General features: G+C 52.5%; 8 protein-coding genes across 9 annotated transcripts; 5 read left to right on the plus strand and 3 right to left on the minus strand.

Moving 5' to 3' along the window:
* Window positions 1–2,034: 2,034 nt before the first annotated feature.
* IUM83_18735 (uncharacterized protein) lies at window positions 2,035–4,457 on the plus strand (the record flags this gene model as incomplete). The annotated part of the gene is made up of 2 exons (XM_067943745.1): window positions 2,035–2,044; window positions 4,180–4,457. The coding sequence occupies 2 exons, from the start codon at window positions 2,035–2,037 to the stop codon at window positions 4,455–4,457; spliced, it is 288 nt and encodes a 95-aa protein (XP_067780100.1).
* A 5,657-nt stretch (window positions 4,458–10,114) lies between these two features.
* IUM83_18736 (gibberellin 2-beta-dioxygenase) lies at window positions 10,115–10,363 on the minus strand (the record flags this gene model as incomplete). The annotated part of the gene is made up of 1 exon (XM_067943746.1): window positions 10,115–10,363. One exon carries the CDS (start codon window positions 10,361–10,363, stop codon window positions 10,115–10,117), a length of 249 nt encoding a protein of 82 aa, XP_067780090.1.
* An 813-nt stretch (window positions 10,364–11,176) lies between these two features.
* IUM83_18737 (CAMK/CDPK protein kinase) lies at window positions 11,177–12,073 on the minus strand (the record flags this gene model as incomplete). The annotated part of the gene is made up of 1 exon (XM_067943747.1): window positions 11,177–12,073. One exon carries the CDS (start codon window positions 12,071–12,073, stop codon window positions 11,177–11,179), a length of 897 nt encoding a protein of 298 aa, XP_067780089.1.
* Window positions 12,074–14,490: 2,417 nt separating this feature from the next.
* IUM83_18738 (Retrotransposable element) lies at window positions 14,491–14,907 on the plus strand (the record flags this gene model as incomplete). Of its 2 annotated transcripts, none has more annotated exons than XM_067943748.1 (1): window positions 14,491–14,907. In XM_067943748.1, the coding sequence occupies one exon, from the start codon at window positions 14,491–14,493 to the stop codon at window positions 14,905–14,907; it is 417 nt and encodes a 138-aa protein (XP_067780053.1). The 2 variants fall into 2 exon arrangements, with proteins under 2 accessions (XP_067780053.1, XP_067780052.1); XM_067943749.1 differs by having other exon boundaries at window positions 14,602–14,907.
* A 1,637-nt stretch (window positions 14,908–16,544) lies between these two features.
* On the plus strand, window positions 16,545–18,555 carry IUM83_18739 (Retrovirus Polyprotein; the record flags this gene model as incomplete). Its single annotated transcript, XM_067943750.1, has 2 exons — window positions 16,545–17,046; window positions 17,120–18,555. 2 exons carry the CDS (start codon window positions 16,545–16,547, stop codon window positions 18,553–18,555), a joined length of 1,938 nt encoding a protein of 645 aa, XP_067780084.1.
* A 1,473-nt stretch (window positions 18,556–20,028) lies between these two features.
* IUM83_18740 (CAMK protein kinase) lies at window positions 20,029–20,994 on the minus strand (the record flags this gene model as incomplete). The annotated part of the gene is made up of 1 exon (XM_067943751.1): window positions 20,029–20,994. One exon carries the CDS (start codon window positions 20,992–20,994, stop codon window positions 20,029–20,031), a length of 966 nt encoding a protein of 321 aa, XP_067780098.1.
* Window positions 20,995–22,410: 1,416 nt separating this feature from the next.
* IUM83_18741 (WRKY transcription factor 19) lies at window positions 22,411–22,857 on the plus strand (the record flags this gene model as incomplete). The annotated part of the gene is made up of 2 exons (XM_067943752.1): window positions 22,411–22,513; window positions 22,577–22,857. The coding sequence occupies 2 exons, from the start codon at window positions 22,411–22,413 to the stop codon at window positions 22,855–22,857; spliced, it is 384 nt and encodes a 127-aa protein (XP_067780055.1).
* Window positions 22,858–23,709: 852 nt separating this feature from the next.
* Window positions 23,710–25,802, plus strand: IUM83_18742 (CAMK/CDPK protein kinase; the record flags this gene model as incomplete). The annotated part of the gene is made up of 3 exons (XM_067943753.1): window positions 23,710–23,855; window positions 23,932–24,451; window positions 25,740–25,802. The coding sequence occupies 3 exons, from the start codon at window positions 23,710–23,712 to the stop codon at window positions 25,800–25,802; spliced, it is 729 nt and encodes a 242-aa protein (XP_067780035.1).
* Between the last annotated feature and the right edge of the window lie 938 nt (window positions 25,803–26,740).

Genomic DNA, 26,740 nt, shown 5'->3' on the forward strand with positions numbered 1-26,740 from the left:
TTCACGGGCCCATCTCTAAGTCCCTTCATGAACGTGACGACCTTAGTCGCCTCGTCAATTGGATTAGTCACGATATTTGATACCAAGTATCGTGCGCGCTGCGCGTAAGCATGAACGTCATGCTTACCCTGTTGAAGGTCGAGGAACTCCGCCCTCGACCGGAACTCGTTTTGCGGGGGCTCAAACGCTTGTTTGAGCTCCTCTTTGAATACTTCGTACGTGCTGAAGCACGTAGGATCGGAGAATCGGCGTCCATACGCCCAACTCCTTGCGCGTCCGCCAAGGCAGGACATGGCGAACGCGACCTTCGACAGCGAGTCGACGATGTGTCGAGCCGCTATGGCTGTGTCGAGCTCGACAAGCCATCGGAGGAGAGGCTCGCCCTCTCTTCCCACGTAATTGCTTACGCTCAACTTTAATGGTTGAGCACGCGGTGTCGTCTCTGACGACGCCGTCACTGAGGAAGCAGCGTCACGCTGCTCCTTCATGATGAACCCCAGAGCAACACCATGTTGCTCCGTCGGCGATAGCGTACGCAGCATCGTAGCTATCGCCGCTTCTCCAATGACTGTTGACAGTCGTTGGAGGGCTTCCCACTCTGGGTCAGACAGGTGGGGGCAGGCCGCGCGTAAATCTGCTAAAACTGTTTATCATCTATGAAAGGGTTGACAGCGGCTGGCTGTCAGAGCCCTGCCAATATGCACGTCTCTAATTGGTAGAAAGATGCTGCTTTCTACCAATAGGATCTTTGGGTAGGTGTGGACCACTCATTGCGGTGGCCCACGTCAATGTATCCATTGGTGTGACTTACACCAAGGTGAGGAAGTATCTAAAACTTTTAACAGATATCTTATCTGTTAAAATCACAAGTGGCTTGTAACCACTTCTACGTGTAACCCCGTTACACCAGAGGCTGAAGGCTGCTGCTTGGGCGGCGTGGAGCTGTCGCAAGAGACTGTGTACTGTAGTTGATGCGTGGCTTGCTCGCTGCGATGCTCGAACCGAAATGAACCACGACTGGTCAGAGAACTCTACCTGAGAGGACGGGAGTCGCTCAACGGCTGGCCAAAACTCCGACAGTTATATCCTCTTGAGTCTTGTCCGACAAGAGCGGTTGGTTGTCTAGCATTAGAGCTGAGAACCTTCCTTCACCTGGAAAACTCATTTTCCGATTGTTCCGTTCGCCACGCTCACTGCACGCGGAAAATACAAAATTCTTTCGACGATGTTGCCAGCCGTCAGCATCATCGCAAGACATAGATTGGTACTGTGCTATGTAAAAGCGAGCTCCTTCGAATCACCCTCCCGCACTGCGCGCACCCACACGCATCCCTGGTTGGGTGACAGACCTGCACGAGATGCAATCACACCCGCTGGAAGTTGAACTTTCTCACCGACTCCAAGCTTCAGCTCGTTTTTCGTGTCTGGTGCAGTTATCGTCTCCCGCCGCCCCGACATCGCGAAACAGGTCGGCCAGACTTGTGGGCCACAGCGGAACCACCTTAGAGGGCTCGAACCAAGTCGCCACCAACACGTCAACCAGGACAGCACTGCTCACGTCTGCTGAGAAGGTCACGAGCAGTTGCACGAAACAGCCGCAGTAGCTACGCTTGACGTGCTTCGGACAGCAGTGCGGGAACTACCGCAGCAGCTACAGCAACAAGAAGCGAGTGTTTGTATGTTATTACAGTCCTGTATGGCTAACACGAGGTACGATATCGTAGCGCGATATCTTGTACCTTGACCCCTTTCTCTCTGTAGCTCCTGTGTGCCATCGGTTGGCGAATAGCAACACGTGCAGTCGAGGATTATTACGGCGATAGTCGTTCGTCACGGACCGGATATCTTACCTGCTATACTCGCGGCGGAAGGGCGGGTGCTCGTCCTAGCTGCAGCCCAAGCGCAGGAAGGGGTAGGACAGCACGTGCACCATCGGCGAGACGTCAGGAAGGCGATCCAGGTAGATAGAACACCGCTGAGGGAACGGATTAACGGAGAAAATACTGAGAAGGGGGTGAACTCGAGCGGGTTCGGATGACGGACTGTTGGTAGTTTGAAAAAAGGCCAGATGTGGCATGGTCTCAACGTCATCTGGCCCTGTCCTCCGGGGGATGACCACAAAAGTGTACGTGGTGTGCAGGTTGTGTGCGGGACATACAAGAAACTATCACTTATCTATGACAAAAGTAGGAATTCTCGCAGGCAACAAAGTCTATCTTATTATTGGTGGAGATACACTGAGTTTTGCCCAATTATATTAAGCTCCGCGAGCGCTTAGAAGCGGCTTGACGTGCTAAGCGGTGTGTAGTTCCGAGGAATAGCTCGGATACTCTGCGCTTGCAAGTCGAAGCCAGGAGAGGCAAGTTCTCCCTTCCTACCCTAAATATTTTTTTGTGCCTGCTCTTGAGTCATGTCTTATCTTGTTTCGTAGCTAGCCTCTGCTGCCGATATAGCAATCCGTTACACTAGGTTGGTTCAGTCCGAAAATGTTTTTCGCATTTGTTCACGAGGTAAATCATGCGTGCCGACTCGCTTCAACGGTGGGTAGCCGTTTGTTTTGTCGCCAAACCACCATAACTGCCACGCACCGTACGCCCCAACCTTGGGGAACTCAAAAGTTTCGGGAAACATGTGGAACTTGCCGTTGTAATAATGTGCCGTACTCGATCTTGATTCTGGTGACGATATTTGACTTGCCTCTGCTTGGGCATGAGCGAGGCCGGCGCGTTCCAGTGCGCTTTCGATAGTGCTTTCTAAAACATCTCGAGTTATGTTGCCTACCGCAACCCCCTTGCTCTCTATTAATTCACTCATACCATCAATAAGAACCGGTGGTAGATTGTCAATAGATTGTTGGACTCCTTGAAGGTGCTTGTAAATATCTACATGAGGTGGAATTCCGGTAGGAGTTATCCACGTTTTAGCATCAGCCGCTAATATCCCCGACAGCCCACTCAACATTGCATCGTTCCGAAACAGAGAGGTAAATAACAGTGGGTGTGATTGTGGCAGTGTCTTACGCAGAAACACTGAATGTTTTACCAAAGAAGCAATGCACAACTTAAGAATGGCACTGAGCCCGCTGATTTTGTGTAGTGATGGATACTACTCTTGAACACACGAGCGCAGAGTAGGATCCTCGTTATCTTTAAAGTGTGGCGGCAGGACCGCAAATGCTGGGTCGTTTAATGGAAGACCTGCAACCACTCGCCCCAAAAACTGATATCCTGCAGCTTCATATCTAATGTAGCGATCTTGGACACCTCCAAGCGACCATCCTACACGTAAGCAAACGCTAGCGATGGACGGCCCACCAGTAGAACCACTGCAAGCAAAGGTCGCAACGCCTTTTTCGAATTGAATGTGTCCCATAATGCGTCTGCTGCTTGAGCTCGTAACTAAGTTTGCGGATAATGCTACCAAATCTCGCTTTCTGCTCTGACACAGGAAACAAAAGACCTGGCGACTGCATTGGTATGCATGCTAAATAAAGAGCCAAAGACGTTATCCAGCAAGTTTCCGTGCTAAGCGGATTTGCATACATGTGACGGGGGTCTTTAGGGTCACTGTCCTACTGATTCGTTTTCGACTTGAACATGGTGCACCCAACACTGTCGTCATGGCAGCTCATGTGCTCGGTGCATAGTGTCTGCACGGACTCCGATAGGCACATCAAGTTCCATTGGGTAGTGAGAAACATGTTGGCAAAGCCACCGTCTTGTCGAGCAAGTGTAGAGCGGCATAGCTCCCGGTACAATGAGAAAGGTATTGGGTCTTTGCCGGATTCTTTTGGTGACCCAAACGGAAGCTTTGAGGCCTCCATGCGTTTCAATCCTGAAAAGAATGTAGCCATTCCCTTCTCGTAAGCTGCAGGAAGAGGTATTTCTCGACGCCGATAGAGATCCTTTATTGCGCTGGAATACCCACTTAGCGTCCCCACACTGACAATTTTGCGCTTCTCCACCAGGAACGCCTCAAAATCACTCGGCGTGAAGTATGTGAGGTCGAGCTGACTAGTGCTTGTAAAATACATCGGTGTCTCGTCGCCTTTAGTTGATCGAATCCACCGAGATATAACCGCCTAGCAACCTCGATACGCGCGCTGTGTTTTGGAAGACACGCACGCATCCCTTACATCTTGCACAGTGACTTCTCTTTTGTTACTCCCATTTTGCGCAGCATCCCAAGTCGATGGTGAGCTGGCCGATTGGGGGGAGGGGGACGCCACCAAGCTGGTGGATGAAGCGGACACGTCACCGCTGCACGTCAAAGACGCTGAAGATAGACCGCTCGACGTTGGAGTACGAGGCGAGACAGACTCAACGGAGGCCGGGGCCATGATGGTGTTCGGGACAAATCTGGACTTGGTGGCGCTTGAGGCCAAGCTGGGCTTGGTGACGTTTGAGGTCGAGCTGGACTCGGTGGTGCTCGAGGCGCTTGAGGCCAAGCTGGGCTAAGTGGTGGGCGGAGCCGAGCCACGCTTAGAGGTGGACAGCGGCAGGCTGTGTGTGCTCGAAGACAGGTTCTCCTTAACTTGATCGGTCGCGCTGGGGGTCTTTATGATGCACGAGAGATCGACTTGACGGCTGGAATTGTTTTGTACCAATCCTAGCGCGTCGCATGTGTCGCCTACGAAACACGTGCTATTCGTGCGCCTTTGTGAGTGTATGCAAATGTCTATATGTTCATTTGTGCTATCACATTTTTGTCGATTTGGCCGCGATATTTCCTACGATTACATACAAAGTGCCAAATACGGCCTACGTTTCACCGACAATCTTGAAATCTGCTTTTCTGTCTACCATCTGCTGCTGGAAGATCTCAAGATTGGAGTTATTAATACAGTGTACCATTAAGTAGCTTCAAGTAGCGGATCGGCGATGATGAAGAAAGAGGGTTCGGGTCGACTTTGGACGACGTCACGGCTATGGGATTTAAATCGCGTGTGGTGTGGCATGTGCAGCGTTCTTCTTATGTTGAGCTCCAAACTCTGCAAGCAAGACTTTGTCTTAATCCAAAGGGGGTCACGCACTTTAGCGCTGATCTACTATTCTAACAGTGCTTGACGATCGAGCAGCTTCCTGAGAACACAATGCTTAATGCCAAAAAACACCCGAAGGTCCACGTGTGAGCGGGAACCCGACGTACTCTGCCTGCATCTCCATCAAAGGTAGCCATATCTTCTCGCTCCACATAGCAGCTCGATCGGAACTTGACGTAGTTGACAGTCTGTGCGTCGATGCCCGATCGATAGATCCCAAACCAGGCTTCGAAGGTCTCAACGCGGAACCGTAGACCCTCCCATGGACTACTAAGACCATTATTCCTGAGTCACCAACGGCGCGTATGGGATTTCCCACAGCGATGCACTTCCCCAGCATCAGGGCTAGTGTCAGGTTCACTCGACGCACCACTGCTATTTCGACCCCAGAGTGAGGGTGATATCCCTCCGCAAACGCAAAGAGGTCCATGTTCAGTGACTGACCGTCGTCTGACAAGGATCCTGCGTAGTCGCCGATGGACCATCCTCCGGTCGTCGCGATCATGGACGACAACCCGCTGGGCAATACGCGGAATACGCGCAGCCGACCGTCCAGGAGCAGTGACATTGGCGTCTTGGTCGCATGATTTGCGAATGAAAATGCGGACTGAATGGACAATCTCGGCGTCGTGGCATCCAACTCGACGTCAACACACCCGGCCTCGTAGACAAATTGTGCAGCGTCAATCACGCGGAAGTCCTGGAGTATGTCTCTCGCCCGACCCGACACGGCATCAAGAACTACCACCGACTGAGGATTTAGCGTCCATCGACGGCTGAATCCGCTGTGAAGGACGGCGCTCCTGTCGACTAGCGCCTCTGTATCACGACCCAGGTCAATCCCATGAAGTTGAGTTGCAGACGCAATCATGAATTCCCGAACCTGAGCCGTATACGTCTGGAAGAAGTCGTCCGAAGCATTTGTCAGCAGCTCGGGCGATTGTTGACTATCCAGCATAGCTGAGATTTCCGGTCGAATGCTTTCAAACCGATCTTGACCATACACGAGAGTTAGAATGGCATCAATGAGAGCAGATACGCCGGCCTCTTGATTCCCATATGACGAATCGTTGGCGTATTCACGCAGCATATCGTCGAGAGCATCGTATAGCCTGTTCACGAGAAAGGTGAACTGGTCGCGGAGCCTCTCTTTACTGTCCATATCGCTTCCCATTCGGATTGCTGTACACAGAATCCACTTGACAGTGGTTGAGGACAGCCCACGCAGGAAGAGACAGACAGCCACCCGGATGATTTCACGCTCTGGTGCTGGGGACGGTGTTGCTGGCGACGTGCTGCCAAAGATAGGCAATGGAGACCGGTCATGATGGCCGCGAGGACGATCGGAGATACCGTTCAGGAAAGAGATCGCTACGCGCTCTTGCTCTGATTCAGATCTGGGTGCCGAAACACGCAACAGATATGAACCGACTGTGGCAGCGCTGATCCCCATGTCATGCAGTGATATACACTTGAGAAACTTCCACAAGATCAGAAGATGTTGCCCCTTCTCACGAGATCCATGTGATCTGTCTGCTCAGATTGCACAACACTGTGCCAATCCCAAACTGAATTAGATTCTCACTAATGTTACGTTCTCTGTGTGTCTGTGTCCTAGCTTGAACTTCGGAGGCGAGCTTCCGGGGGATCGGATCCCACCGGATCACCATGCCACTGGCCTGGATCATCACCACCAGCAGAAATATGACCAATATCAAGGTCGTCATCGATGTTGTAGCTTTCTGCAGCTTGCTCATCGCTTTGTTGGGCTGGGAACCGATTCTGCTGGTGTGGAGCTGCGTATTGCTGCGTAGTTTCATTGAATTGGCTTTGATGTTGGTAGTGCTGCTGTGCTGAAATACCGGATACTCGTGAGGCCTCGTTGACTACGGGGGTATCCAATGCTGGCAGTTCGCAGCCAGAGTCGTTGCTGGTTGTGCCCGATCGTCGAAACGAGATCAATCGGAATGCAGGCGAGGCATGCCGCGCCAACACAACTGCAGTCGGTGGATCGCTGTCATGCACCTGGTTTTGGTGCGCAGGATGCCTTGAAACGTTCTGTTGAAAAACGTAGGCGACGAGGTGGTGGGTCATTTAACGCTGTGTGCGTGTGGTGCTGCTGTCGTAGTTGTAAAACCACTTGGGGTACCTGCGCTTGTTGATAGCGTACAACACAGTATTCTATCAAACAGTTAGACTGACAATAGTGATGCACACACTCGAGCCATTGAGGAGATCAAGTCGTCTCTACAACAAGCACCTGTTTTGAAGTTGCCTGGCCACGAGAAACGCTTCATTGTGACAACCGATGCCTCTGGCTATTGTGTTGGTGGCGTTCTCACTCAAGTGCACACAGGTCACGATCATCTGTTCTTCTCGAAGAAACTGGGACCTCACGAGATCAATTGGCCGACCCACGAAAAATAACTCCTCGCTATCAAGCTAGCGTTGGAAAAATGGTGTCATTACCTGTATGGTCGTGAATTTGACATTTTCACGGACAACAGCGCCTGCAAGTTGTTTTTGCGCCACCCAAAAGGTTTTGCCAAAATTGGCTCGCTTTTTAACGTTTTTCGCGCAATTTATCTTCAAGCTGCACCACGTCAAGGGTCACCTGAATGTGGTTGCAGATGCTTTATCGCGTCAACCTCAGGACGTTTCGATGAACAATGTCTCATTTCATCCGTGCATACCGCGTTGCCCAGCGCGCGCTGCGAAGACTCTAACGTCTCGCCAGTTTGTTGCCGATTGCAGTAGTATCAACCAACAGTCGGTTCAACCACCCTCACGTACTCAATTTCGTGGGAAGGAGGTTATGGAAGCAATTGCTGCTGGACAGTACACAGTCCGAAACTTGTATCAGGCCTATGAATACGTACCGCTGGACACTCAGCGTACGATTGCCGTCATTGAGGACGCTGAAACCACTAACGTGACGCAGCAATCTCAAAATTCGAGTTCGCTCGGTTGGTCTGATTCTGTTCGTAAAGAATTCCAAGATGGTTATCGCACTTGCCCAGACTATGCTGAGCGTTTCAAGCATCCTGAAGAACCATTCGTAAAGAAACATGGTTTGCTTTTCCGCAAGTCGCAGACGATGATGTGTGTACGTGTTCCCTACACCCGAGACAACCACCTTCGCACTTCCATAATCGAATGCTTTCATGATTCCAACATTGCCGCTCATCCTGGAGCTCACCGAACATACCTTCGCATCTCGCAATGGTATCAATGGCCAACTCTAGACCAAGATGTTCGAGAATATGTACAAAGCTGTGAAACCTGTACACGCTGGAAGCACAGTAACGCTCGAAAGAATGGCAAAATGATCCCCATTCCGATTCCACAGGAATGCTGGTCTGTCATTTCCATGGACTTTGTCACAGGATTACCCGATTCTAACGGTTTTGATGCAATCATGACTTTTGTCGACAAGTTATCCAAGCGCCCCAAGTATCGTGCGTGCAACCGCACTGATGATGCACAAATTACTACATTCAACTTCTTTGATTGTGTCGTTCGCCATCACGGCTTACCGTCGATTATCATCAGCAATCGAGATTCCAAGTTCGTCTCCAAGTTTTGGTCGTCTATGGCTAACCTCATGGGAATTCGTCTTCACATGGCAACCTCCTATCGTGCTCAAGTTGATGGACAGACTGAACGTCAGAATCTGATTCTAGAAGACGCCGTACGCTGCATGATATCGTATCACGGACGTGACTGGTCGGAACATCTAGGAACGATTGAGTATGCTCATGCTACTCTTGTTAGTGCATCTACTAGTTTTTCGCCATTTGAACTTGATACTGGCCGCAGGGAACGCAACCCATTGAATCCGCTCAACAACCCAAATATCATGAACGAAGTGCAACATGGCATTGCTGAATACGCAAAACAGTTCAAGGAGAAACGCCAAGAGATAATTGAAGTCGCCAAGAAACACTCGTTGCAAGCTCAAGAACGTCAAAAGAAGTACTATGACAAGAAGAGATCGTCGATCACGTTCAAGGCTGGAGATTTGGTCATGCTGGATACACGTCGTATTCCGTCGGGTCATGTTACCCAGGACATTGAAGGAAAACGTGCTAAGCTCGCTGCTCGCAAAGTGGGACCATTTGAGATCATCAAGATGGTTAACCCGAACGTTGCCAAATTGCAACTTCCGCGAAGCATGAAACGTCTGAATACGACGTTTAACGTGGATGTTCTGAGTCCATACATCGAAAATCCGTCTCGTTTCAAGACTCGTCCTATTCCCAAGGCTTCTCGACTGATTGTCGATGACGACACTGGTGATATCATCGAGAAACTGCTTCGAAAGCGCCAGCTTAACCGCAATCCAGAATGGCTTGTCAAGTGGCATGGATTACGTGACCATGAATCCACGTGGGAGCGCGAGAAGGACATCACACATGTGTCGCACTGGAAGGTTCTCGTTAACGATTACAAGAACCGTCAACGCGAAGTCAAGTCCGGGAGGATGTAACGACGCACCAGCGTCATGGCCCTCGGCCAAGACGCTGAGGCGTCGAGTGCCACTCGTTCTAATTTCAACCACTAGGCTACCGTACAGGCACACGCCTGGGCACAGGTAATCTACATGTTTGGACGAGCATAATTAAAGAGTGCACAATTTCTACATTCATTCCTTTCACTAGGAATTACTATACACGGTTCAAGTAAGACCTCGGACCGGTTCAGGTGAAACGCAGTCATTGCCTACCTTCAAGATTCAACTTCAAGGACTACGGAGAATCTAGTATAGTGAAATGCATATAATTACATAGGGTAACAAGGGAGTACCTCCTCGAGGTAGCCCATAGCCGACAAACAACTAACCATTTCACTCTCACTTTCCATTTTACCAACTTCCGCTCGAGTCTCCATAAAAACTCTCAAGCCTCCTGCCGAAGCCCAGCGCGCACATGGCGGCGTGGTGGTGGCCCGGAACGTGGGGAAGGCGGTGGCGTCCGGTAACACGTTGGGCCCGTGCAAAGGCAGCTGCAGCTCGGCGCTGTCGGGCGGTACGTGGCGGCAGATGTAGTAGCCCTCCTTGGTGTCGCCGCGTGTCTACACGGCCGGGTCCAGCGTCTCCTCGTGCAGGGGCGTGTAGCCGCGCATGGACTCGTTGGCCAGCATCTTGCGCTTCTTCGCCAACGGCTGGCCGAAGAATGCCCGCATCTCTGCGTACACCTGCGCCAGCAGCTCGGCCGGGATACCGTGGCGCACCAGGTAGAAGAAGCCCACGTCTGTGCACGCGCGGCGCAGCTGCTCGGCCGCCTCGGGGCTCGAGAAGTCTACCACTGGGATGTTTACCATCGTCTCGCCTCCTGACTTACGGGCTTGAGCGCAGATTCAAGACTGGCTGGCGTACGGGTCCGGCGGTGCAGCGTGGCCCGTTTCTGGACGAGGATCGGTCATTGGCGCGACGTCTGGTGCGTCATGCCAAGTTGAAGTGACGATCATTTTTTATTCGTCGAAAAGCTGGACCCCAGTGTTATTGTATCCAAGGGTGAGGCTTGCTCCACTTTGCTTTTGGACGCATGGTAAGTCTGCTCCTATTATAGCGCGAGCGCGTATGGAACCATTGGTTGTGATGGCTTGCGTACGTTGTACCAAGCGGTGGAGGCTCCTATTCCTGGCGTCGATGTCGTCGTCGGGTGTGATGAAAGAGGGTCCGGCCGAAGCTGCACGGCACAAGAAATTTGTGGCAAGTTGCCATAAATTTCATGTGTTCTTCTCCATCAACACCGATTTTAGATTTGGGTAACTTTGGGTTTGCAACCTGTAGAATCACGTCGTCTTCGCGAGACGAAGAAACAAACTGAATTGGTCTTAGTGTTTCATAGTATGGCCGATAAGCAATGTCTTGCATTTTGCCATACTAAGCAGTGTCAAAGCACGGAGAAGCTCTGGATTCTAGTGTGAAGTAAGATCTACATATAACCTACACAGCCTCTTCGTTTCTGCCAGAGATCTTGTGTCGGCGTGAAGTATGTAGGAAATCCCGTGTGAGTCGTCCCATTAGATAGAGTTCTTTCATCGTCGTGTGACCGTGGCATAAAGTGATTTGCACCTGCACTCATATCGCCCTAACAGCTATGAGTAAAATCCAAAGAACTATCTCTGAGACTAGAATGCTGCTACACTATCCAGGCACGAATGCCTCAAAATCTCACTCAGCGATATCCGCTCTGATGGGTCAACTTTTAACATTCGCGAGACCAAGTCAATAACTGACGCCGATAGCTTGGTGTTGTATTCCCACAACTCGAAAATCCCGGTGACCTCCAATTGCTCTAGCGCGAGGAACGCCCTGTTTTGACGAGAAGCAACTGAGACCAGCGGAGACCCCGTGAGCATGACGAACCACATGATGCCCAGCGACCAGATATCCGCCTTCACGGGGTCGTACGCTCCCCCCGCGACCACCTCCGGCGCCATGTAGTACTCTTTGCCCGCCCGACCCAAACACAAAGTGTTTACAGGAACTGACAGCCCAAAGTCGGAGATCTTGCACGCTCCGTTGTGCATCAAGACATTCTCGAGCGACAGATCGCGGTGCGCGATGCCGAGTTGGCGGTGCAGGAAATCGACGCCAGCCAGGACTTGCTTCATTACGTGGATGGTCCACTCCTCAGTCATGGTGCCGCTCTGGATGGCGGTGGCGAGGTGGGTGTAGAGGTCTCCGTCGGCGCAGAACTCGTCGACAAGGTAGATGCAGTCGTTCTCCTGGAAGTGGAAGTAGGACCGCACGACGTTGGGGTGTCCTCCGCCGTTGGATAGCAGGTCGGCGACTCGGCATTCCTGCATCGGGTCGTCCAGGGTGCGCTCGGGGCCGGACGCACTGCGGATGTCGGCAGCACAGGACAGCGACATGGCCTTAACGGCTACGATACGCCGTTTACCGAGGGGGAGCGGGGGCATGAGCTGCTGCTGGGCACGTGTGGGTCGAACTTCACACTCCAGGACTTCGCCGTAGAGCGCGTCGCCTATTTTGCGTCGCAATTGAAGCTGCGAGCTGGACATGGGTGCTTAGAAATCGATGAGACCGGTGCCAGCGCGAAGCAGCAGATTCAGTTGTGAAGCAGCACGGCGGGCGGCTAAGCCGAGTGAAGTTGGTTGCGGCTGCTTCGCGCTGGCGTAACTGTATCACCGCAAAGACAAGCAGGAATAATTCGACAATAACGGCGAAAGCTGACCACAGCACTGCCATTGCCAACGATTTTCGTGAATGTTGTCTCGAGGATCTTTTTGCAGGGGGCAAATGAGCGGTCGTTGGCGCTTGTCGAACTGCCTCGAGTGGACAAGGTCAAGCACGTGCCGAGATGGGTTTGTACTTCGTTGCTTACGACCTGGGCGGGGAAAGAGAAACGAATCTGGAGAAAGTTGTAGCACAGCGGTGAGGGACTACCGCTGCCAGTCAATGGCATCGACTCAATGTAGGATCGCCAACCAATTCCTCCTCAAACGATGCGTCCGACCCTGTGCTCCCATCAAGACACCGCGTGCGATCCTACCAGGAGCAGCCTGGGCGTGCCGATGCCCAAACGTCCTGGTCGTTGGAGTTGCTGGTCTTCACTCGCTTACAGACTCGACAGATATCGTTTTCTGCTGTCTGTCGCGAATCCTCGAATTCACTCACGGCTGAAGATTTAACACCACGACGGTGGCAATAGATTTCAACGGTTGGAGTTCGCATCCACGACTGAACTGTGACCCTCACATCTGCTCAGTTGCGTCCGGCAGCGGGACGGGAAAGCGATTTCGCGCCTGATATAACATAACTGAACCACGAGGGTGTTGTGGTGGAATCTCGGGAGTAGTTATATTCTCCTACACAGTCTATAGTGCGCAGGTGATGCAACACAAGATCCGAAACCCATCACCCAGGGTAGCAGCGAAAAATTGCCGCCACTCATCCCCACCCAAATGAGTAACCAACTTGCTGCGATCTGAAGATTGCTCGCCATTTTACACCTTTTCCTGAACTTCGCTGAACTACCTCTTCCTCAAACGAGTTTTCGATCCTCTGCTTCGACCAAGAAACCGAGAGCGATCATGCCAAGGAGCTGGTTGGGCGTGCCGATATCAAACATCCTGGTCGTTGGAGTTGCTGGTCGTCCCTATCAAATAGTCTATTCGTCCAAGAAGCAAACAAAGTTCACTCAAGAACAATTTTCAATGATGATCACGCTGCACCTTGTATCCACGACTGAACTATGGCGCATCACACTCACTTTTGTCAAGCAAAGTATAGTCGGTATGCCCGACGACTGCTTGTCGTTAGTGGCAGAAAAATTGTGTCGTCAAGCCCATCTCCCCACTGAGCTGTAACCAAGCATGGTGCGACGTTAGATCGACAAAGTGCCGAGGCTAGCTAGGCAATTATCGGTCCTTCTTCGCTTGTGCATGTATCCACTCCTTACCAATACTGGAGTCGGCTAGATTTCGTCAGAGCCATGTCGCAACTTACCTGTCTGGATCACAATCTGGCTGCCCTGTTGTATTCTCGTCTAAAGAACTCAACCGCGCGACGGAGGGTGTCTGAGCGTCGTTGCCATCATTTTCCAAGGGTGCATAGTGCTCGTCAATTATCGGGGGAATTTTGCTCAGTACGAATGCAACTGCGACTATTGAAACTCCGGCAGGAAGACTATTCCGGGTCTGTGGGGAGGGCCTGGCTTCAGATAAACGGGTACAATGCTTCAAATTCACACTCGTGTTCCACAAAAAATCACCGAATGCTGGTTGCTGCTGCACTCTCGTGCGACCAGAAACTCATCCTGCACGACGTTACATGTATTGATCCAAGTTCGGTTGCAGTGCGGCCGGAATCTCAGACCGTGGTGAAAGCTTTATCCCCGTGTTGCTGCATATGACTGAACGTCGGCGCTTCTTCATGCAAAGATTTTTCGCCCAATCTGCATTACCATCGTGCTTGCTTTTGGATGAACCCTCGGCATGAAAAGTACAGTGAATGGTGTTAGCCAGTGGAGGTGTCTAGCGAAGCTCAGGATATACGTCTGTCAGGAGGAGATACCTCAACAGCAGGCGTTGGGTGGTCGACTCAGTTCAGATCTAAGCTGCTCAAGGGAGCCACCAATTCAGCACCAAGGTCTGCTTTTGATGGGGTCGCAACGAGAGCGCTTGACAACCTCTCTTGTACCCTGGCGCCTCTCCTGTCGTGTGGGCTTGTCCCCTGACGAATGGGTGATGATTTCAATCTTAGTTGTCTGGGTTCCGTTGAACCCTTGCTCTGGGTACACTCCACGAGTCCCCAGGGCACTGCATGAGTAGTTCTAGGGCCAGTTAGCCAAAGCCAGGTAATCTCACATTCAATCAGTTCTCAATCTACCTCGTAGAGCTCAAGACGGCTTGGCATTTTGGATCGATCCAAACAAGCAGACCTGGTACACCCGTCGGCCAACCGAACCCCGCCAACCATGAGCCGCTCCGCGGAGAAGGACGACAAGGAACGCTACCTGACGTACGCGATCACAGTACGCGCAGCGGACACGGCGAAGGAAATCAAAGAAGAAGTGGTGACGAAGAAGATGCCCAAGTTCAACGAAGGCGGCCCCAAGGACTTTCTTGACTGGGCCTACCACTTCTCACAGCTAGCGAAGCTCAAGCACTGGAACGCAGAAGACAAGTTCCTGAATGCTAACATTCTCCTCGAGGAAGATCTTCTTGAAGCCTTCGAGGATGCAGCCTTCACCGACGAGGATACGCGCATGGACGAAGAATTTTCACGCGTGCGCTCCGCAAGGCTTCAATTGTGGTCTTACCCGTCGACTATAGCGAGACGATCCAAGAGGAGCTCTGGGAGATGCGCAAGTCCCGCTCCGAGACGCTTGTAGACTACAGTAAACGTTTCCGTGCGTTAGTTCGACAGGAACATACTCTGGCTCGACTGCACGAAGCTTCACCGATGTGTGAAGACGCCCTCTGTCGCTTGTACAAGCGTGGGCTTCCGTACGACTGGCAGAACAAGTACGACGCCAGCGGCCAAGTATTCACGACCGTGGCGGCTCTAGTACCCTTCTTTGAGCGCATTGAGCAGGGGAAAGAAGCCTCCATCGACATGAACCTCAAGATCGCCGGGGTAACCAACCCAACAGCAGGAACCCCAGCTTCCGAGGCAACAACCGAGGCAATGGTCATCAACAACAGCGTGGTAGCAGTCGTGGACGTGGTGGTCGTAGCGGCCGAGGCGGCCGTGGTGGTCGCAACGGCAACAGCAACAGCTCCAACAGCTCGAACAACAACAAGTACTGCTCCTTCCATCGCACGAATACGCACAACAGTCAAGACTGTCGAGCACTTCATCACGACAATCAACAGGAGGAACACCAGCAAGTTGACCAGAAGCGTGGCCTGCACAATCAGTCGCGCAGCCAGCAGACCCGTGTCGAGCAACGCCAGCACGGAAATGGAAATTCAAGTGACGAAGAATACTTGTTTGTTGGTCTCCACACTCAGTCTGACAATACGTCTCCACCAATGCGCGTGATGATTAAGTTGGAGAGTGGACGAGATCGTTTTCAACCTTGCTGGATAGTGGTTGCTCGAAGAGCATCATCAGCGCTGCGTTCATGAGATTGTTGCAGCAGCAACAGGGACAGCAGCTTAAAGAATCACGAGTTTCCTTTCAACTGGTCAATGGAGACACGAGGAGCGACGGATCAATGCTTGTTCGCTTCCGGATCCCTCAACTAAAGCGAGATGCGGTTATTGTCCACCAGTTTGAAGTGCTTCCTTCTCTTCCTGACGACATGCTATTGGACGCGATTTAATGACTGCTCTGGGTCTAGTGATTGACTTCAAGAATCGTCGAGTCCAATGGGATGGCAGTGAGCTAGCGGTTCGCACGACATCCGGCACTGAGGAATCACTTCCGCGTCCTCATCCAGGGCTAGTAGAAGTTAACGACGAAATCGACGAAGCCCTTGCCGGTGACTCAACGGACGTGACACCAGTCGACCTCCTTCCTCAACATTTGGATGCGGCGCTCTCTCATTGCTACCTGAAACTTTTGGAGGAATATGTCGATTTGTACAACGGGCGCCTTGGACGTATTCGTCTGGATGACTACATTTTGCCACTTCGCGCTGATTACGTGCCTTCGCACGCCCGTCCGTACTCAATTGCACGCAGCCTGGAAGATGGAGCAAGACGCGAGATACAACGCCTTATCGAGCTCGACGTCATTGAACAGATCTACGGCTCTGAGTCAGCAGCTCCAGCCTTCTTCTTACGGAAAGTCAGTGGTTCGCTGCGATTGTTGGTTGACTTCCGCCGCCTAAACAAATTCCTGTTTCGGTCGCCATACTTCGTGCCGAAGATTCGGGAGATTTTGCTACGACCTGGCAAAGCGAAGTGTATGAGCACTTTGGATGCAAACATGGGATACTTTGCCAGACGGCTCGCTCCACAGAGTCGGTCAGTGACTGCCTTCTGTCTGCCATTCGGAAAGTTTCAGTTTAAGAGACTCCCGATGGGAATTTCTACCGCTCCTGACGAGCATCAGTCCTGTATGGAACGAATCCTAGGGGACTCGCCATTTGTCATCGCGTACCTCGACGACGTGTTGATTTTCTCGGAGAACGAGACGGAGCATCTCGAGCATTTGCGGATCGTCTTCGAGAGACTGCGGCAGTACGACGTAACCCTCAACGCTAGCAAGAGCAAGATTTTACGCGAGAGTGTTGACTACTTGGGGTTTACCCTGACAGCTAACGGGATTCAGCCCCAGAAGAAGAAGATCGAGGCAATCCAGCAGATTGCAGAGCCTCGAAACAAAAAAGAGCTCAGAAGATTTCTCGGTATGATCACCTACTACCGAGAGATGCTTCCCAACAAGTCTGCGCTGAGAGCTCGATTGAACCGACTAACTTCGAAGAAAGTCACGTTTGTGTGGACCCCAGAGGACGCGGCTGCATTTCAGGAGATCAAAGCTGCTCTGGCTCGCAATGTCTGGCTTGCTTTCCCGGACTACAGTCGGACGTCAAATTGGCGGTCTCATTGTTCAAGGAAAACGCATCATTGCTTGCTTTTCCCGGTCTCTTACAGCAACGCAGCAAAAGTACTCGACGATGGAATGGGAATTGTTGTCAGTAGTGGAGATTCTGAAGGAGTACCGCACCATGTTGCTCGGATTCCCTGTGGTCATTGATACAGACCATAAGAACCTGCTCTTCCCCCAAGAAAACTCACTCCGAGTCAAGCGCTGGAAGTTACTCCTTGAAGAATATCGTCTCTCAGTCCAATATGTCCCGGGGCCATTGAACATTGGAGCGGACACCTTTTCCCGCTTGCGCTACGATTTTGTGCAACAAGCGACCGAAGAAGAGCTTTTCGCTGTGGAAGAAGAAGACGTCGCATTGGATGGGTTAGTGATGAAAAAGCACCAGCTGAATGACTCGACGTGCAAGGACATCATCAGCCAACTGGAGCGAAACGAAGGTGATCCAGAATACACACTCCGCCCTGCTCTAGGTGTCGTGCTTTTGCACTACCGAAAGCGTGTGGTTGTTCCTGAGTCACTGCGTAACAACTTAGTGGAGCTCTATCACGAGTATTTACTCCACCCTGGCGCTGAGAAGCAGTTCCGATCCATGGCGACATTTTGGTGGTCTGGAATGGAAGGAGATGTGACCAATTTCGTGAAGAAGTGCGTTGACTGCAAGAAGGCGAAGCTCCACGGTGGCAAACAGCAATACGGACATCTGCCACCAACTCCAGCCTCAAACACGGACCGGCCGTTCGATGTTGTCCATGTCGACCTGGTGGGTCCATTTCCGCAGAATTTCTACTGCCTTACTGCCATTGAACAGCAATTCCGATGGCTTGATGTCATTGTTCAGAAGGGTAAAGGATCAGCTGCCACTGCTCTTAGCTTTGAGAGAGCATGGTTGTGCCGATATCCCCGTCCGAAGTTCGTGGTTCACGATCAGGGACCAGAATTTACCGGTGACGAATTTCAAGCGCTGCTTCTGTCGATGGCAATCAAGGATAAGCCCATTACGGCAAAGAACCCGCAAGCAAATGCCATTTGCGAGCGTGTGCACCTGGAGATAATGAACGTTTTGCGCGCTCGCCCGGATCTGAACGACCAATTGGAGGTGGTTCTCGACTACACAGCTTATGCCATTCGCCCTAGCTATCACACAGTTCTGCGTGCGCCTCCAGCACAGCTTTTGTTCGGAGAGGATATGATCACGCGTGAACTCCATTTCGCCAATTGGAGTTTCCTCTCCAAGCAGCGGTTCATGGCAATCTTGCAGGGCAACGTCCGGGAGAACCGAAAACGTATTCAACATTTCTATCGCGTTGGTGATAATGTGATGCTGGGGAGAATGACAACCTCTCTTGTACCCTGGCGCCTCTCCTGTCGTGTGGGCCTGTCCCCTGACGAATGGGTGATGATTTCAATCTTAGTTGTCTGGGTTCCGTTGAACCCTTGCTCTGGGTACACTCCACGAGTCCCCAGGGCACTGCATGAGTAGTTCTAGGGCCAGTTAGCCAAAGCCAGGTAATCTCACATTCAATCAGTTCTCAATCTACCTCGTAGAGCTCAAGACGGCTTGGCACGCTAACCAGTGCGATTGTTTTAAGTTGCCGTCCGCGTTGCTGTCGCCACCGCAACTGCATTCTTTCTTAAGCTCAGTTAGATTTGCTTGCATGCACCCAATTTTCTCAACCATGGTGTACATCAACTGCATCATTCCTTCAATGAGCTCTTTTTCAAGTTCATCGATGTTGCCATTGAGCACCTCATACACTTGCCACACGTAAATATAGTATTCATTGACCCGTTTGCGCAGACCAAGCGGCAGAGTAAATGTCGTTGGTGAGCGCTGGGAATTATCTAGCGGGTAGCCCAGAGAAACCAGAGAAACGGAAGATACACCTACTGGAAGTGGTATGCAAGAAGCATGATTCCTCCGTGAGCACTAGGTGTCCAGCTTTTGGGCGTGATCGGCGACATAAACCGCGAAAGAAGCTGCTTCCTTGCCTTGATTCCAAAGATCGATCTCATCATGCGATTCAACGAAAATCGCAGACCCTTGGCGTGCTTGCGACCGGTTGTCTTGTCGATGATGAGGTGCTTGTCACGCCCAAAGGCTGGCGATACAGCTTTATTAGCTGATAAGGCTCTACTTCCGAAGTCGGAATCTCTGTATCACTTCATTGTGGGTAACAGCTCGTTGTAGGCATGACTACTCGATGTTGTTGGCATAACCATCGACCCAGAGCGAGATCTCGGCTGTTGTGGAGAGGTTGGGCGCGTTTCGATCAGGTTAGACGTATAAGTTCCGGGTTTCATCTCGGAATCACGTTCGCGCAGGCGGTCTTTTGCCTTACGTTCTGACCGCGTATTTCACTCACTTGATGGGTGCCAGGCGGGGATGGCAGTAGGCCGAGATAGTTTAACCTCGGTACAACCTAGTACCGATTTGGAATCCGTATTTTATTTTCGAGTGCTGGGGAGGAAACGGATACCCTTAATAAAAGCATGGACATGACGGACCGATCCGATTAAAGTCAACCAGTGCAATTTCGCCTAAATCTAGCATTTGTCGTGCTCCAGTGGGGGCGTTGAGACAAGTCGAAGACGAGCGCAAAGGTCGGCTTGCAGAGCGACCGAGAGATTATCAGCATTAAGTCTCGATCTCTGAACGATCCCGAACTCTTCCTCCTTCTTCTCACACCAGTTCCGGAACATACTGCCAGTGTGAACAACTCGGGAATTCCACGGATTTCGACGACGAGTGCGTCGACGGACAGACGACAATGACTCCATTTAGCAGCCAGAGACGATCATACTACTACTAACGCGATAGTTGGACATGGAGTCAAGACGACGACCAATTACATACCAATGTGTCTAGCAGCCCGATCGCGTAAAAGGTAGCTAGATAATGTAGGACCTTTCACTGTGCTCAACCACGTATGAAGTTTTCTCAACATCTATATATTCATGCATCATGTTCCGGTGCGCGAAGCCCAACATGGCTGCTGTCGTTTCGAGCTCGATTATACACAGCTACTAGCAGCTTTCTCCCGGATGCAAGAGCTTGTAAGATTTCATCTAGCGATATCCGCCTGACTGGGTCGATTATCAGCATCTTCGAAACCAGCCCCACGATCGATGCCGACAACCTATCCGTCAATTTCCAGGATTCAAATACTGTTGCAACCCCGCACTCTTCCAGCGCCACAAATGCCTTGCTCTGTCGAGACGCGACCGAGACAAGCGGAGAGCCTGTGAGCAGGATGAACCACATGACGCCGAGCGACCAGATATCGGCCTTCACGGGGTCGTACTCGTCGCCCGCCACGACCTCCGGTGCCATGTAGTGCTGTTTGCCGACGGGCCCCACGCACCGAGTGCCGACACCGACAGACAGTCCGAAGTCCGAGATCTTGCACACTCCGTTGTGCATGAGCACGTTCTCGAGCGACAGGTCGCGGTGGGCGATACCCAGTTGGCGGTGCAGGAAGGCGACACCAGAGAGGACCTCCTTCATGAAGTGGACGGAGGTGCACTCGTCCATTGAGCCGTTCCGCGTGGCGGTGGTGAGGTGCGTGTAGAGGTCTCCGTCGGCGCAGTACTCGGATACGAGGTAAAGGCAGTCGTGTTGGTGAAAGTGGAAGTAGGAGCGCACGACGTTGGGGTGGCCCCCTCCGGAGGTGGCGAGCAGGCTAGCGACGCGGCATTCCTGCAGGGGGTCGTCCAGGTTGCGACCAGCTCCGTGTCGAGCGCGCATGTCGACGGCGTAGGGCAGCGAGATGCACTTGACGGCGACAACGAGTTGTTCGTCGAGGGGGATCGAGGGAGACCGCTGTCGTTGTCGCGCGGTGGGGCGCAGCTCGCATTCGGTCACTTCGCCGTAGAGTGCGTCGCCTAGTTTGCGTCGGAAGCGGAGTTGCGACGTGGTCATGTCGATAAGATGGGGCGTTGGTCGAAGGAAGTTGGTTGGTGCTTGGTAGGGAATTGTGTTGTGGTCGTGCGAGCAGGCAGGCAGAGTGAGAACTAAGGCGCACCGCGTCTGCGTCGTTGTTCTTGCTTCGTAGTAATCAGTAATACAACGAGGAGAAGAAGCTGGCGGTTACCCTGGTGTAGGAAGCTGCCTCTCGATACAGACCATTGTATCGACTTGAGACTGGTCGTGCGTGGACAGAAGCGCGCGCCAAGCGATTTTTTTCCGCTTTGCAACGTTCAGCGGTTTCGAGTGAGGGGTGCCGCGACTCAGGCTGGCAAGGCTGAAACTCATCGGTAGAAGAAGCAGCCAGGGCAGGTGTGATGGCAATTCGCCTGTAAATTTTGACAGGCGGTATTTTACTATGCAAAATACCATGCGAGCGCGGAGGGGGTCAGGAGGTGGGTCCATGCCAAAAGCCACCAACTGCATTCGGCCCGAGCGCTTCAGTCACCCCTTCCTGTGCGTGAGTAAGTGGCTGTGGTGGCTCAAGCCGAACGGACGTGGACGTAAAGACGCCGCAGCGAGGCCGTCCACCGCCGTTTCCAAATCCCGTACGGTTTCAGTGCGGCCTTCCCTTCCCAGAGCATTCGACACTGGTCCGCCCACGGTGACTCGCTAACTAACAGTAATAGCTCTTGCCCCCTTAATCTCCTTGCGGCGTGAAACTCACACCTTGCTAGCTCCTGTAGTTAGTTGGACGCTGATCGCGTAGGCCATCGACGCTAGCGTGTCAACCCCGGGTTGGCAGTACTTGCGCTGGGAGCAAAACGTCAGGCCCCGACTGAGAAGCTCGTCTGCGACGATGCGTGGTGACTCAACGGAAGGGCCCGCGCACCAGAAACCCACTCGGACAAGCGAGTGCTGCAAAGGCTGCAAGCGCTGTTCTATCCGCTATCGCTGGCCTGTACCATCTACGACGGTTCTGCTTGTTGTATGCAGATCCGTTTACGCGTGTGTTGGATGGGAGAGATCACTGGAAGATTTATCGGTCGGTCCGCTGAGCCACAGTGTCGAACTGGTGCTTGGCTGTCCGTTCATTTCTAAAACGGCGCAAGCGAGTGCGGATCTCCTTGTGAACTATGCAGATTGGCAGCAACTCGGCATGCGATCCTTCAGCTCCGATAACTACCGACGAGGAAGTATTTCTCGATGTGCCGACTCCCAGTCCCAATAAGTGGGGGCTGCCTTTCATCTTGAACGTTGCCATGACTGGGACTAGCACCGAGGAAGGCACTGCAGCGGCTCAAGATGAGAAGAGACGCCGGCGCATGTGCCGAGTGCAAGGCTGTACGAACTACATCGTCCAGATGGGCCGGTGCTGCCATCATGGGGTAAGCCTTGCGATGATGATGGCTTATGGAAAATGAACGATAGATGACTTCGAGCCCCCGCGTGCTGCGCGTTCAGGGCGCAAAGCAATGCCTCGTGGACGGGTGTTCGACAGGTGCAAAGCATCACGGTTTGTGCTGGAAACACGGTGAGTGTCTGCTATTTCAAGCAGTTGACGAGCGAGCACTTCCACTCATCAAGCTCTGTATAGGTGGCTGCATCGAGTGCTCGATCGACGGGTGCTCTAAGAAAGCGAAGGCGCGGGGTCGCTGCTGGTCGCATGGCGGTGGAACCAAGTGTCAGCACCCCGGCTGCTCGAAGGTGACCATCTCGAAGGGTTTTTGTTGGGCCCACGGAGGAGGGAAACGCTGCAAGATTGCAGGCTGCATCAAGCCAGCGTTCGAGCGCACGCAAAACTACTGCGAGTGGCACTTCAGCCAGCTTTCGAACAGCGAGTCCGTCGTCACGATGTCTCACAGTCAAGCTCCTTAGCACCCGCCGACTGGTGTAGCAAATTGATTAGTTAAGTATAATGGTTCATACACTGCAACACGTTATTTGGTTCAAGCGTAAGCTCCGCCAATGTCATTGCTGCGGTGTGCCTGCTGCTATATTGGCGAGGTTTTCATTTAAGTATTTTAAGCTAGCTAACGACCAAAAACGCCAACTTGGCTGTTTGTACCCCTAGAGTGCAATCACCATGGAAATTGTCTGCCACCTACGTGGGGCCAGCACCTGCGTTTTCAGCGTGAATCAGGGGGAACCTCGCTGGAGGGGAAGGCCGCACCTTGCCCAGCCACTGAAACGGCGCTGATCCTGAAACGACACTGCAGTGTCTTTGCGTCGACCCATTCAAGAGAGGCCGCCATGCACCAAGCGTAAGTACTTGAAGCTACGACCGTGCTGCTTCGCGTGGGTGATTCCGCTGGTCTCAATCCGTTTACCTAGCCACAGGATGCCCGTGCACCACCATCCCGTACTTTCGGCAAATTTGCCTCGTTCTAGCCGACATGAGCCGGGCAGAGCCATGCCCTGCAAGCGACACGCATCACTCGAAACGCTTGACAGTTTCATTGCATTGCTCGAGCGAGAAATCGACCTGCTGCGTCCGCCCACAGCTGGTCTCGAGTCGATACAATGGTCTGTATCGAGAGGCAGCTTCCTACACCAGGGTAACCGCCAGCTTCTTCTCCTCGTTGTATTACTGATTACTACGAAGCAAGAACAACGACGCAGACGCGGTGCGCCTTAGTTCTCACTCTGCCTGCCTGCTCGCACGACCACAACACAATTCCCTACCAAGCACCAACCAACTTCCTTCGACCAACGCCCCATCTTATCGACATGACCACGTCGCAACTCCGCTTCCGACGCAAACTAGGCGACGCACTCTACGGCGAAGTGACCGAATGCGAGCTGCGCCCCACCACGCGACAACGACAGCGGTCTCCCTCGATCCCCCTCGACGAACAACTCGTTGTCGCCGTCAAGTGCATCTCGCTGCCCTACGCCGTCGACATGCGCGCTCGACACGGAGCTGGTCGCAACCTGGACGACCCCCTGCAGGAATGCCGCGTCGCTAGCCTGCTCGCCACCTCCGGAGGGCCACCCCAACGTCGTGCGCTCCTACTTCCACTTTCACCAACACGACTGCCTTTACCTCGTATCCGAGTACTGCGCCGACGGAGACCTCTACACGCACCTCACCACCGCCACGCGGAACGGCTCAATGGACGAGTGCACCTCCGTCCACTTCATGAAGGAGGTCCTCTCTGGTGTCGCCTTCCTGCACCGCCAACTGGGTATCGCCCACCGCGACCTGTCGCTCGAGAACGTGCTCATGCACAACGGAGTGTGCAAGATCTCGGACTTCGGACTGTCTGTCGGTGTCGGCACTCGGTGCGTGGGGCCCGTCGGCAAACAGTACTACATGGCACCGGAGGTGGTGGCGGGCGGCGAGTACGACCCCGTGAAGGCCGATATCTGGTCGCTCGGCGTCATGTGGTTCATCCTGCTCACAGGCTCTCCGCTTGTCTCGGTCGCGTCTCGACAGAGCAAGGCATTTGTGGCGCTGGAAGAGTGCGGGGTTGCAACAGTATTTGAATCCTGGAAATTGACGGATAGGTTGTCGGCATCGATCGTGGGGCTGGTTTCGAAGATGCTGATAATCGACCCAGTCAGGCGGATATCGCTAGATGAAATCTTACAAGCTCTTGCATCCGGGAGAAAGCTGCTAGTAGCTGTGTATAATCGAGCTCGAAACGACAGCAGCCATGTTGGGCTTCGCGCACCGGAACATGATGCATGAATATATAGATGTTGAGAAAACTTCATACGTGGTTGAGCACAGTGAAAGGTCCTACATTATCTAGCTACCTTTTACGCGATCGGGCTGCTAGACACATTGGTATGTAATTGGTCGTCGTCTTGACTCCATGTCCAACTATCGCGTTAGTAGTAGTATGATCGTCTCTGGCTGCTAAATGGAGTCATTGTCGTCTGTCCGTCGACGCACTCGTCGTCGAAATCCGTGGAATTCCCGAGTTGTTCACACTGGCAGTATGTTCCGGAACTGGTGTGAGAAGAAGGAGGAAGAGTTCGGGATCGTTCAGAGATCGAGACTTAATGCTGATAATCTCTCGGTCGCTCTGCAAGCCGACCTTTGCGCTCGTCTTCGACTTGTCTCAACGCCCCCACTGGAGCACGACAAATGCTAGATTTAGGCGAAATTGCACTGGTTGACTTTAACCCCTTGAACGCGAAGCCTTTTCAGCGCCCCCATCGGTCGAATTATCGTGTATGTCAAGGGGTGCGGTTACTATAATGAAACCAAGATGTTTTGGTATCGTGTATATTGGATAGGCACACCGTAAACCTACTCCTACAAATCCGGCTCCTCGCTTATCATGTATCGCCATGATATTACCCGCTAATGATACGCGTTTAACGTGTAACTTGTATGTACCAAGACAAAATAAGTCCATTTCGGCGATAAAACCAGGATGGACAGGAACAAAGCTGTGCCAAAGCTGTGCAAAGTCGCAATAACAATGCCCAGATGTTTGCACCGGACGTTGTGACAGAGCAATATGTATTGAAAAGGGACAGAATCAAGGACACACTCTTTGCTTACTCCGCGGTGCTAGCAGTGCGTGCTCGCTTTACTGGTGGGGCCGCCCGTTGTCGACCCTTCGTCGGAAGCCGCATCCTCTTCTTCTGCAGCGCCCTCAACAGACAGCACCGCCGGCGTCCGAGCTCGAATGTTGCGCTTCCTCGCTCTCTTCGACAGAAGGGTTCCGTTCCGCCACGCTTTATGCCATATCTCGAAGCACGACATGGCTGCTCCGTTGTGCTTGTGGCGAACTTTATCGCAGAGGAACACGCGCCAAGCCATCGGCTTCTTCGAGGAGGTCTTCAACTTGCAGTCGCTGCAATAGAGCGACGAGTCGCCGCCTTTTGCGTCATCGGTGTCCTTCAGCAACGAGCACACCTTGCAAGCTCGCGTCCGCCGCTTTCTGCCTGCTTGGTTGTTGCCTGGGCGCCACTCGTCATTTGGAACAGGAACATGTCCTCCATTTCGTGGCTGCGCTGGGGCCTTCGCCGGCGTTGCTTGGGCGTCCTCAGCACTCAACACCCCTCCCAGTCGTCCTCCGTCAGCTGACAGAGTTCCAAGTGCAGCTTCTTCAGGAACTTGACGTGGCTCATCTTCTTCAATCCATCCGCCGCTCGCCGCGCGTCGTACACAATGTAGGCGTTGATTATAGCGAGATTTATGAGCCCCAAGAAAGAGACTTGTAATACTTCTTGCATTTGATGGCAAGCTGCAATGAATACTTGTTTGGCATGTACATACACGATTAGCATATTTGATAAGATGTACATACAGGATATCAGTAGTTGCCGCTGCCGACAAGTTGATCGTGCACGTCCACGCCGCCCATTAGTGTTTGGTAATCCTTCAGCACTCGTGCACAAGCAACATCTGATTGCTGGCCGGATAGTTTGTCACACACAGGTCTCGGGCAGTGATGTCTTCAGTCTTTTGGAGCTCTTCTCTTATCTGGTCTTGTGTCTTCGGCTTGAAGTCGGGGTGCATTTGCCTTCAATCCTTTCCTCCATCTTCTCCCTAAAGTAGCCGTTGCTCGTAGTTGATATGTCCTCCCAAAGCGTTGGCTGAGCAAAGAAAAAGAACGCACCAGACGGTGTAGATGCAGCTATCAACGATCGAGAAGTAGGTCCATATTCTCCATCATACAGCCTAGGGTAGTCTGTCTGCATTGAGTTGGCTGGGCGGGGCTCGTATGGCTCCATGAGATAGTCGTACGGGGTTTGCTGGATGAGCGGCTTTCGGCCACGTTTGGTAATCGTCTCGAGC

Source organism: Phytophthora cinnamomi (assembly GCF_018691715.1).
Source record: "Phytophthora cinnamomi strain GKB4 chromosome Unknown Contig129, whole genome shotgun sequence".
Taxonomy (NCBI): domain Eukaryota; phylum Oomycota; class Peronosporomycetes; order Peronosporales; family Peronosporaceae; genus Phytophthora; species Phytophthora cinnamomi.